We start from the raw sequence: 12,820 nt of genomic DNA, 5'->3' as shown, positions 1-12,820 counted from the left end.
ACTTCCTCTTATTGGCTTCCTACAGTGGTTCCAAGAGCCCAGAAGGAGGTATCAGATGTTCTTGGAGTCCTGAAGCAATATCCCCCTTTCTCCCTTGGGTGCAAGAAACAGATTCTGGTCCCTTAGGGGTCCAATCTTGCCGCCTCCTCAATCTCTCCCCCTCCCTGCTTTCTCTCTGTGTACTGAGATGGCCCAGGAGCAGGGGCAGCCAACCCACTGTCCTACCTTTTCTTACCCTCTAGGAACCTCATTATTCTGATGTCATCCTTGCTTTGCACTGACTCAGAAGGCCACAGAGAGTAGCTGGCCACGATCTGACCTGATCTGACCAGACCTAAGCTAGCTCGGGTGCATTTCCTGGCTGAGAGTTTCCATTTTTCCATCCCATACCTCTGCACCAAGGTAACCAGCTGCCTGTCGATTGGGTGCTGACTGAGACTCCCATGTGCCCAGCAGAAAGTCAATGCTCTTTTTCATGTGGGGCAACTAAGCCAAGTTCACTGACATCCCTGGGAGCTCACAGTTTTCTATTGTTTCTTTGCATTATTTGTTTGTTTGTTTGTTTGTTTGTTTAGGCAGGCTGTTCTAGCAACTCACTTTGTAGACTCGGCTGGCCTTGAACTCAGAGATTTGTCTTCCTCCACCTCCTGCTGGGATTAAAAGTGTGGTCTACCATGTCTGTCTTTTTTTTTTTTTTTTTTTTTTTTTTTTTTTTTTTTTTTTTGGACAGGGTCTCATGTATCCCAGACTGAATTTGAACTCTATGTAACCGAGGCTGGTCTTGAACTCCCAATTCTTTTGTTTCCACGTCCTAAATGCTGATATTGCAGGCATGTGGCACTACACCCAACTTGAGCACACACGTTTCTAAGATAAAGTGGACAAAGCCCAAAGCAAGCTGTATATGCCCGCATGTGACTGTGACGGTACAGAACACAACCAAAGTGTATTAAATGGGGTCGTAGGAGAAGGGCCGCCTCAGTAGAGCAACTCCCAGAATCAGGCAGGACAAGGGAGCAGGCTCGAAGTGAAGGAATGGGGCAGCATTTTAAAATTCCTTCTTGTGTGCATGGGACTGGGAGGTCTGAGAGTCTGTGCATGGTTAGTTACACATTAGATGTTTGCAAATATCAGACAAGTTCCCTGCATTGAGAATTCCACAGAAGGTTCCAGAGCTGGACATGTAACTATTTCGAACCAGAAAGTTTGAACTGTATTCATTAGGCCTCGCTTCTCTTGATCCCACCACCCACACCTGTCCCATGGACCCACTCCATGATGCAGACACCCTGGGAACTGTGGTTCTGACCTTTCCTCAAGAGACAGTTTGAAATTCCCCTTACAGGGGTCTTCTACCCATTCTCTGACTTTGTTTACCTTCGTATCTCTTCCTGCTCACAAGGAGAAAGGAAACCCCACCATGCCCTCAGCTTTTCCTTTGGCACCCAAAGCACACAAGATTGCAAGCTGGTGCGTTTCCAGGCTTCAGAGCTTCCTTGCTTAGCTGCCAGGTCTGGGGAAATTCCCCTTCGAAGTTCAGGGTTGACTCTGGATTTTCAATATTCTCTGGTCCAGATGCAGTCATGGGTCCCTGGCTTCTCCATGTCCTCTGTTAAAGCAGCAGAGGGTTGGCTTCATTTATCTCCTTTTAGATGAGGACCAGCAGTTGGAGAAGAGCTAAGCCCAGGACCCATGCTCAGTGGGACCCTCAATGCCACCACAGAACTTCTGCTTTCAGGAGCACTCACAGAAGCCCAGAGTGAAGTTGGGACCCTAATTGTGGCCACCCTAGAATGAGGCAGGCAGCCAGTGTCTCATCCCCCATCACTCTGCTTACAAAGTTTTGTTTTCCACAGACAAATATTAGTACCCACATATTACTGATCTGTGGCATCAGCCTCCAGACACTCTGGGCCACCTGGCAAAGCTGTGGCTGATATGTCGCCTACTTGGTCTTGCTCAGGTGCCCCAGTTAAGGTTACCATTGCTGTGACAAAACATCATGACTAAAAAGACCTGGGAGAAAAAAGTTTATTTGGCTTGAGCTTCTACATCAAAGTCCATCGCTGAAGGAAGCCAAGACAAGAACTCAAACAAGGCATGAACCTGGAGGCAGGAGCTTATTCGGAGTCCATGGAGGGGTGCTGCTTACTGGCCTGCTCCACATGGCTTGCTTAGCCTGCTTTCTTATAGAACCCAGGACCACCTGTAGGGATAGCCCAACCAACAATAGACTGGGCCTCTCCCTCAATTTCTAATTAAGAAAATGCCCTCCTGGTTTGCCTACGACCAAATCTTATGAAGACATTTTTTTCTCAATTGAGGATCTTATCACTCAAACAACTCTAACTTGTGCCAGGTTGACATAAAACTAGCGAGCACACCGGGGTAGTGACCTCATTGTTGACTCAGGGTAGAGTGACCTGAGAAACTGGGTATCCAGAAAGGGCATTGACCTGATGTTGTTCAGTCTTCAACTACAGGGAGAAGAGCAAATGAGCAAGATTGTTTACCTGGGGCAATGCTCTCCTTTATAGCTCTTAGCTCAGGAGCAGAGAGGCCAATCAGGGAGGGGAGCAAGCCCAATCCTCAGGGATACAGGGGTTGTTTGGTGATCTATTTCCTTTTAAAGGTTTATTTTTGTTGTTTGTGTATGGGTGTTTTGCCTGCATGTATGTCTGTGCGCTCTGTGTGTGCCTGGTGGTGTCAGAGACCAAAAGAGGGCTTTGGAATGGAAAGTACAGATGGTCATGAGCAACCAAGTGGGTGTTGTGAATTAAACCTGTGCTCTAGAAGAGCAACCTGGGTTTGGCCTGGGTTCAAGCACTGAACCCAGGACCCCGATATTTTGCTTCCCAGAAGGCCCCACCAACCCATTTTTAGGTTACACTGCAGCCATCCACTAACTTTCTGTCCCTCTGTCTCCCTCACACAAGGACAGACATGAGCATCAGGACCGGTACACGCACGCACGCACGCACGCACGCACGCATGAACATGTGCATGCATGCATGCACGGTAAACTCAACCACCCTCTGCTTTTTCACAGGGATATCCTCACTAAACGCCTTGCATGTTAGCTTGCTTCTCTTAGGAACTAGCTCCACAGAGATAGTGAGGCAGCTTCTGGAATGACCAATCCAGACATATGCTATTGATAGATTCAGACAAGAGCCCTCAGTTCCCCCACAGGCAAATAAAAAGAATCAGGAAGAGATAGGGGAGGAGGAAGGCACCTGGACCCCCGTGAGTAGACAGGCATCCAAACTGGCCTGTCTTGATTTTCTTTCAGGAGAGCCTCAATCTGTACTGAGGCCAGAACTGCACCCCCCCATCCTGCTGCCACCTAGTGGTCACAGAGGACAAAGCCCTTATGTACTGCCATTCCCCTGAAGGACATAATTTATTGGGTCCCTGAATAATTAATTCTCTGAAGCCTGTTAACTAATTCTGGAAGAGGTTCTCTTTATGATCCCCATGTATCTTTAACTGGCAACAAAAACTTACACCACTCGAGAGTTAGCTTCCATTCCTCTCAACGTGGCTCTTGTCACACACAGCACATCCCAGCTTGTCAGAGTCTGGTGAACCCAGAAGGCTTTGAAGAAGGTTTTCAAGGTGGCCATGGCAAGAAACTGGAACACACTGGTTGCTAGCATGGGTGATCATCCTAGCAGCTCCACGATAGGATAGCACCAAATTCTCATGCCAATGGAGCAAGGAGACCAACTTACTGAGGGGATTAATGGACTTCTTGACCAGGTGTGATTTGGGTACTGATAGGCCAATAATTCCCTCAGGAGCTCCCTCATTTAACAGCTTTCAGATTCCTCCAGCCCATAGGCATCATCCCATAAAGCTGTGTGGATACAGCCTGTTCTCCATGTCACTCAGAGATGATGTCAACACAGTCCTGGCTGAACATGTCTACCTTAAAGCTGTGTGAATGAACTGATCAGGGCCAGATGCTACCAGAGGTTGTGAAGTCTGGCCTGTTCTTTAAGAACACAGCGTATAAAGCCTACGACGTTTGGTGGTTTAGCCCTGAAACAGCCATCCAGAGACAGGGGAGCTATTTTCTTTAACACCTTGCCGAGAGTAAGCTAGTCTCAATAGCTTCTTGTTTTGAGACATACCATTGGTGAGTTAGAGAGGCAGTGTTTGACCCGGGAGTTTTGCTCAAATTCACTTTCTAGAGTCTGAGGTCACGAGGCAGCCTGAGCCTGAGCTTCCCCCATCCATACTGTTTGCCCTTTTTAACAGAAAGAGTCAAGAACTCATGGGGCTTGAGAACTTGGAGAAATATCAAACAAAAGTCACCATGAAATTTTTATTTGATTTGTGACTTCTTCTGGGGTTTCTCAACTCGTGCAGCACAGCCTGCCCCATAGGGTGGTATAGTCCGATCCTCACATGAGATAAAGAACTCAGTACTGAGCAGGAAAAGCAACTGGATGGGTTCCAGGAGGGTGACAATGAATAAAGCAGTCGATCAAGGCCTGGAGCTCTGTCATATGAGGAGACTTGTCACACGAGGAATGTCCTCAAGTCCACTCAGACCCTTGCTGATATCAGGCCTCCTCCAGAATTCAAGATTGGCCAGGGGAAAGGGAAACCATCTCATGTTCCTCTCTCTGCCTCTAAGGGACCATGGTGTTGTCATCCCATTCCTGACCCTTGTCAGGAGTCCTTGTGCAGTTGCTTAAAAAGCTCTTGGCTCCCTCCTTGCTCAGCTGATTCAATGTAAGATGCTCCCCCGCCCCGGCCCAGCTTCTCACCCTTTTCTCCAAGGAAAATCAGCACCTCAGTGCATCTCACTGTCTGGAACAGCAGAGAGATGGACACTTGTCCTTCTAGAGAGGGTCAGACAGCCCTCAGATGCAGACCGTGAAGGGAGTCACCCCTCTCCAGTGTCCAGGCCTTGGGCAGGAAATTCATGTCACAGGTTCAAGGGCATGACAACTAACTTTTCTTCCCTGTCTTAGAACTTAGGAAACATGGTTTAATCAGGGGGATGAGCTTAAACCAGGTCAAGCTCTCCCTCTGGGAATACTTAAAGTTGGAGTTCTCCTCCAGGCTGCTATGCTTTGCTGACCTTGAAGGTAGGCTTCAAGCCAATGTGGCTAAAGTAACTGTAGACAAAGATCCTTGGTTAAAAGAGTCCCCTGCAGCACCTTGGAGGAGGGCGTGTAGAATAACTACCAACATAACAGCAGGAGCACTGTTCTGGGCCACAGCTCTTGCTTATAGGTAAACCTGGGCAACCGAGCAAAGCCCAGAGCTGGGCACAAGCAGGACCAGAGGTTCATGCCAAGTCTCCATTCAGGAAGCCGAGCAAGAGGGGATGCAACCAGTCTCGATAGCTCCCATACCCAATTCATGCTGAAGCTTACAGTTCTAATTCTAGTGCTAAGCCAAATCCCAGGCAAAGATGACCAGATTGTCTGTTACGGAGAGATGCTGCCTCACCCTTACCCTAGGCCCTGAGATACATCCTTACTAGACTGTACCTAAAATGGACCCTACATTCTCAAGAGGTCCACCTCTAGGGGTATGTGTCACCATTAAGCTATAAAGTCAAATGTCAGGAAAATAGAGCCAATCTGGAACTCTGTATCCCTTTTTTGTCGCCATCACCAGCAGAGACCTTGTCTCTTAAGATCTGATACTATGCTTCCCTTCGCCTATGTCTTTCACTGAACTATAAGGGAAGGGTGCACTGGGAGCCTTCTTCTCCAGTCACCAGGGGACAGCTGAAGGAGGCACACTGTGGGGCCTGGGAGACTATTGACTGAGCTGTCAAGGAGCACCTCCTGCACTGCCCCTCCCTGGTCCTGGTCCTCACCCTAATCCATGATAGTCCTTTCAAGCCTTTTTTAAAAAGTGATATTAGACCACGCCCACACAGATTTGCAGCCCTTTCTTCTCCCAGCTCCTCTCCCCCTAATCCCCCCCACCCCTGACCCCACCCTTTGACCAACTCAACAGTTGGAAGTTTGAACATCCTATTGTAGGTTCTGTCTGGTCCTAGCATTGCCCGTCTCCCTCCTCCTTCTAGTCTGTCTGCATAACATCCTCACACACTTTTCTCTCCTCACTTTAATTCCCAATTCCAGTTCCCTTATAGTTCCCCTTCTTTTGTGTCCTGGGGAGAGGGAGAGAGAGAGAGAGAAAGAGAGAGAGAGAGAGAGAGAGAGAGAGAGAGAGAGAGAGAGAGAGAGAGATCTGAATGATTGATGACCATTGGTGTCCTGCTCCCTCTCCTGTGAGAGTTCAGCCTCCCCACCCAGACAAGAGACAGAGGCTGACAGGAGCAGCTGCTCTTAGACACCACCCCCTGGTCTCTCTGCTGCCTGTGTCAGTCTGGGTTTTTGTTCCCGTGAGAGTGGGCACCTGTGGTGGTGGGTTTCTACCTCCTGTCCCCATGGACATTATGGAAAGTCCCAAGAAGCAGGAGCTGCAAACACAGGGGAGCAGAGCCTGGGACAATCCTGCCTACAGCAACCCTCCTTCCCCAAATGGGACCCTGAGGATCTGCACTGTCTCCAGTGTGGCTTTCCCTGAGACTCAACCGAAAAAGCCAGAGGTCAGACGCCAGGAGAGGACACAGAGAACCCTGGTATCCAGCTGCTGTCTCTGTATCTGTCAGAGCATCAGAGGTACGGAGCATGAGGAGAGGTTTTCCTGGGGAGTTAGAGTCAGAGAAGGGACCACCTTAGGTTTGAGAGGGGGACAAAAATGACCCAAAGAAGAAATCTTGGTGTCTGCGATTTGCTTGTGTTAGAGTTCCTTGCCCAGGACAGACACCTGGCTCCTGGTCTTCTAGAAAGCTCACTTAGCACAGTCATTACCTGGGGATCAGAGGTAGTAGGGGAGTGTGATTGGTGTATGGAACACTGAGGTAAGGAGGCTCTAAACCATTCCACCTGAAATAGATGCACACCCTGCTCACAGCCTCACTCAGACCCAGTATCCTCACCCCATCTCCCACAGGGACTTTGTAGGAGAGCAGACGGGTGTGAGCATTGTAGTAAGATCCCAGGGGTTACTGGATGGATGAGGAAGGACCAGTGGAGATGGGGTAGGGACAGGTAGGAGTGGATAACTAAAAAGATGTGCTACTGGGGACTCCGGGCTTCTTTCTACACCCGTAGGACTATGGGGGACAACGCTGACTGAGAACACAGCCGAGAACAGAGAGCTTTATGTCAAGACCACCCTGAGGGAGCTTGTGGTGTACATCGTGTTCCTCGTGGATGTCTGTCTGTGTGAGTAGCCACTGTCCTGTGGACATCTGCCTGTGAGAGGCACGAGTGTGTGAAATGTCTGTACCTCCAGGGCAACAACATTCATTTCTTCGAGGCAGGTGGATGCTGGGAACTTTGTGAATACACCAATATACAATTGCTGTGGTTTCTCACACTGAGTTCAATGGAGGGAACCTGGTGGGAAGAAATATTGTTAATAAAAGGAGATTCCTCTCAAATTACTAGGTAACCTGATTTCCTTCTTTTTTCCCTCCCTTTCTCCCTCTTGCTCCAACCCTCTGGGACCCACTTGCTCGGGCCCCCACTCACTCCAGCCCAAAGTCTGCTGTAGTTGTCTTCAGACACCCATATGAGGGCATCAGATTTCATTATGGATGGTTGTGAGCCTCCATGTGGTTGCTGGAATTATGACCTCCTGAAGAGCAGTTGGTACTCTTGGTACTGGTGAGCTGAGCTGAGCCGTCTCATCAGCCTGGTAACCTGATTTTCAAGTTCAAGTGCCTACTACTGAGCCAGCAGCCGCAGTGTTGTGTCGACAGGTGGAAATGTTTAGCCCTTTGTAAAGGGCCGAGGGTCCCCCTTTCTATTTAGTGGGTTTTGTGTGATTGGATTATTGTGTAACATATGATCCATGTTTCTTAGGGCGGGAAAAGAAAATGATTCAGGCCTTAGAGAGTTCCTGAGGAGAGGGTTGGGGTTCAATAGTGTGGCCTGCTCCATACAAGTGGGCATGCTAGCTGGGGAACGTTGGTGTCCAGGTTCAGAGAAGTAAGTAGAAAGACCACAATGCAGGCTGAGAGAGAGCTGGAACACACAGATGCTACTTGGCCTGTAGGTGAGGGGACCCATGCTGTATTCAGTTAGAGTTGTAGAGCAGCTGGCATTTGTGACCAAAGCTGCAGCTTGTACCTCAACTGCAGCATCTGTCTTGTCAGAGCTTCTTAGGATGCCCGAATCATTGGCAAGTGAGTGTAAAGGTCTGATAAAAGAGGTGTGAATGGAAGCTTCATCTGGGCCTGCCACCATAGTTGCGAATTCCTCTGGTGGTTGATTAGATGTGCTGGAGGTGGGGGCTACCCTGTGCTTCTTGGAGTCTTTCCCTCCTAAAGCAAGCAGTGTAGCTTGAATCAGAGGTGATGGGACACAGGTTGTGGGCCCCATTCAAACCCTTTGAGCACATGACTACCAGAGAGACTTGATGTGTTGATTTTCTGTGGTCACCATCTGTCAGGGCAGGATGCTCCTCCCCTCCTTACACCCTGTCACAACAGCCAAAGCTCAGAAACAAAGCCCTTTCTTTGTGCAAGTGACTGCCATCCAGATACATAAGCTTTTGAATGGGGTTAGCAGTTTCCCAACTCTCCAGAGTCGATCACTGTTGACCATCCTGGACTCCTGGGTATGGGGGGGGAGCTGAGGGTGGGGATGGAAGCATGAGCCTTGTCTGCCTGGTATTTTTAAGTCTTGTGAGCTCACTGCTCTCATCAGGACCAGTGGTCTGGGACTGGCTTGAGTTTGCCTCCTGGGCCAGGATCACTTACTATTAGAGAATCCTAGAGGATGATTTAGATGGCGGTGCCAGTCAAGTAGATAGATGATTCAGCATCACTTCATCATGACATCTCCCATGGGCTTCTGTCTGCTATCCCACCAGCCCAGCTCTGGGGATACCAAAGAGTATTTTCCTTCTCACAGGAAGCCAATTTCACTGTGGACAGCTCTACTTTCTCCAAGTATGGAGCCCCTGTCTCTGCCAAACACTAGACAGGAGGCATATACTCGACTTTCTGTTTCAAGAGCTAACGTCACTTCTAGACTCTTCTCTTTTGCACTCTATGTGTCTGTGTTACTGTTCAAAGTCGCAGCTCCAAGTGTTGGGATGAATGTGCAGTGATCATCTTTGCTCTTAGGCAGCCTGGTCTCCAACTTCGGGAATTTCTTTTTTCTCATCAAAGGAGTCACTGTTACACAGTGACCAAGGGTGGCTTAGGTAGAGACTGAAGTCTGGGCTCTGAGTTTGCAGATTTAGGTTCAAACACGCCACTGTCATTTTCCTCTTGGGGGACCTTGTACTATTCGTAACTTCTTTAGATGTCTTTTCCCCTTCTGTACCTACCTGACCCAGCAGGGCTATGTGGCCATTATATGGGTCACTTGCTCAGCTGGCATGCTGTGACAACAGTTTCAGAGTGCTCACAGTGCAGTTGCCTATCTAAGCTCCGATCAGTTTGATGCCCTTCACTGGAATATACCAAAAGGCATCTGACTGGCACGGTGCCCTGTGGCGTCATTACTTCTGTTGTAAGCAGGCATGTTATGACTTGGTAGCTCTCACAGATCTGACTGAATTCTCTCCCTCCTCTATGCGTTTACCAACTTGCCCTGCTCCCTACTGCCCAAGCATAAGGCAGGCTTTAATTATGAATTCTTAGTCTCACAGAGGCTTCATGTCATGGAACTTATACATACATTTCCATGAAAACCTCTTAGCTTTCTCTAAACTGAAGGATCTGCCTCGCCTGCCTCGCCTGCCTCACCTGCCTCACCCTTTGTGCTCCCTCACCCCGGTGGCTGTGATGCCTTTCTCTTTCCTCGTGAAGTGCTTCTTTAGACCCGAAGCCTTGCTCTCTCATTTCTCCTGATGCTGTGAGTCTCCTGACACTTTATCTGAATGGTAATACAGCTCAACTTCCTTTCTACAAACCTACAAAATTTCTATACAGTATAACTAAATTACATCTGGGGATATCATACAGGAAGTACATCACACAGTCTCTGAAAAAAATTATCCTGTATTCTTATTCAAAAGTGGAATTATAACACTTCCACATGGTCCCCTAGCCTAGCTTTTAAAATAATTTTTTAAAAAGCCTTTTAAGAAAGAAGTCTGTGAAAACATTACATACTCTGGGATTCCGACTACATGGTGGTCTAGAAAACACGAACTGTCAAGGGTTACTGGGGTTGAAGGTAGAGAGAGATAAACAGACGAAGAGGGTTTTAAAAGTACTCCGGGCAACTCCATGTGTCAGTCACACAGTGTCGGCTTGATTTACAACCAGTGTATCTTTCTGATTGGCATTTTCATGCAGAAAGTGGCTGTTTACATGGGGCCAGAGGACTATGGGAAATCTCTGAGCCTTTGATTCAACTACATAGTGAACCTACAACTGCTGTTAAAAAAATAAACAGGCAGGGCATGGTAGTTCTCACTTTTAATCCCAACACTAGGGAGGCAGAGGCAGGAGAATCTCTATGAGTTTGAGGCCAGCCTGGTCTACACAGAGAATTCCGGAACAGCCAGTACTATAAAGAAATCCTGTTTCAAAACAAACAAACAAGGCAAAAAACAAAACAAAAGTCTAGCTTTATTCAGTTACTCTGTTGTTTGTTTGTGGAGATAGGCAGCCCAGGTTAGCCTTTCTCTTCTGAGTACTGCGATCAGCCTCAGTGTTTGTGTTGCTGCTTTACTTAGTACCGAGTCCTAAGCCCAGGAGGACCTCATACATGCTAAGCAAATTCCCCATTGCTGAACCATCCTGCTGGTCTTTACTTCTTAAAATGTATTTATTAAACGTAGCCTTCATTAGGACAGGAGAACTGACACACATCTTTAAGTCCAGCATTCAAGAAGCAGAGGCAGGCAGATTGCTTGAGTTTGAGACTAGCCTGGACTACCCAGCCAGTTCCAGGCCAGCCAGAGCTACATAGTGAAACCTCTTCAAACAAACAAACAGACAGACAGACAAACAAACAAACTCAAACAACAAAAATAACTGTAAAGTTAATTTAAAAAGCACTATAAACTTTGAAATAGCTAAATAAGTTTTAAGCATTTTTTAAACACACACACACACACACACACACACACACACACACCACACACACAATCTTGACAAGTATTGGATGTAATGGCTGTTTTACATAGCATAGGTAAGTAAGGAAACATCACGATGCCCCATCTATTCATGCAAGAATTATCTGTCATTTTAAAAATAAAGAAGGGATGAGAGAGATGGTTCAGTGGTTAAGAACCCAGTTGCTCTTGCAGAGGATCAGGTTCGAGTCCCAGCACCCACAGAGCAGCTCACAGAAATCTATAACCGAAGTTGGGGGAATCTGATTCCCTTTTCAGGCCTCCAAAGGTGCTGTACGGATGTGCTGCGTTTACATATGTGTAGGAAAGCACTCACATAAAATAAACACAAAGAGATAATACTGTGTATGAAAATGCCTTTAGAAATTGTGTTTGGTTCTACCTAGAGAAACAGTATTATTAGAGGATCCTTCTATAGACTCCAGCCCTTTAGGTTAGCAATTTCTGCAGAAGGCCTCAGTTTACCACCTCCATTGGTGAGAACAGAAACAGTGGGCCTCACTGATCAGTTTCAGAAGCAACTGTGTCACCAACTCTCTCAAGGTTTCTGCAAAACTAGTTTAATTTGTACTCCATTTCACAAATAAGGAAAATTTTCTGGATGACAAAGAGCTTCCCTGTGGACAGGAAGTGAGGAGAAGAAGCAGGAAACCAGCTGCCCACCTCCAAGGTTGAGGGTTTGAGTGAGCACCCTGGGTCCTGCATGCAAACATTACCTTATTGTCACCCAGCACATCGTAACTCAGTGCTATGGAAGAAGTGCTGTTTGTCGTCAGCATCCCATCCTCATCCTCATCAGCATCCCATCCTCATCCCATCAGCACCCCATCCTCATCCCATCCTCATCCTCATCCCATCCTCATCCCATCAGCATCCCATCCTCATCCCATCAGCATCCCTTCCTCATCCTCATCCCATCCTCATCCCATCCTCATCAGCATCCCATCCTCATCAGCATCCCATCCTCATCCTCATCCTCATCCCATCAGCATCCCATCTTCATCTAGTTGACAGCTCCCTTCCCTACCCTAACAGAAGTAGAACCTTAGGAGAATGCTGCTACACTGCTACCTACACTCTTTCTTCTATTGCTATATTTAAAACACAAGAACTTTTGTTTGGTTTGGTTTGGTTTGGTTTTGAGACAAGGTTTCTCTGTGTAGCCTTGGCTGTCCTGGAACTCACTTTGTAGACCAGCCTGGCCTTGAGCTCCCAGACATTCACCTGCCTTTGCTTCACGAGTGCTGGGATTAAAAGCCCTGTCACCACCAGCCTAAAGAACATTTTTATTGCCAGGCGTGGTGGTGCACGCCTTTAATCCCAGCACTAGGCAGAGACAGGCGGATTTCTGAGTTCGAGGCCAGCCTGGTCTACAGAGTGAGTTTCAGGACAGCCAGGGCTATACAGAGAAACTTTGTTTCAAAAAAACAAAAAATAAAATAAAAATAAGAACATTTTTATTTATAATTCACCTCCATCCCGTCCAGGGCATCTAATTTTTTTATATTACCAACATTTATCCATAAGTATACACATTCTACCCTTTCACATAGCCATATTCTCTTATGTTTTTGAATAGTTAATATATTTTAATTTGATTAGCACAGCTATATTAAATTAAAATTAAGATTCACTAATTAAAATTTTCCCTTACTACTTAAGTATTTATTATGGG

General features: G+C 47.2%; 1 protein-coding gene across 1 annotated transcript in view; it reads left to right on the top strand.

Annotated features, from left to right (window-relative positions):
- The first annotated feature begins 6,337 nt into the window (after positions 1-6,337).
- Pkd2l1 (polycystin 2 like 1, transient receptor potential cation channel) overlaps positions 6,338-12,820 on the top strand; it is a 37,203-nt gene continuing 30,720 nt past the window's right edge. Inside the window, exons 1-2 of the mRNA XM_076922079.1 lie at positions 6,338-6,659; positions 7,155-7,268. Coding sequence (XP_076778194.1) covers positions 6,425-6,659; positions 7,155-7,268 — 349 coding nt within the window. The 5' untranslated portion in view covers positions 6,338-6,424. The remainder of the gene's footprint in view (positions 6,660-7,154; positions 7,269-12,820) is intronic.

This window comes from Arvicanthis niloticus, chromosome 1, assembly GCF_011762505.2.
Source record: "Arvicanthis niloticus isolate mArvNil1 chromosome 1, mArvNil1.pat.X, whole genome shotgun sequence".
Classification (NCBI taxonomy): domain Eukaryota; kingdom Metazoa; phylum Chordata; class Mammalia; order Rodentia; family Muridae; genus Arvicanthis; species Arvicanthis niloticus.
The sequence above is the reverse complement of the archived record's forward strand: the minus strand, read 5'-3'. Positions and strand labels throughout refer to the sequence as shown.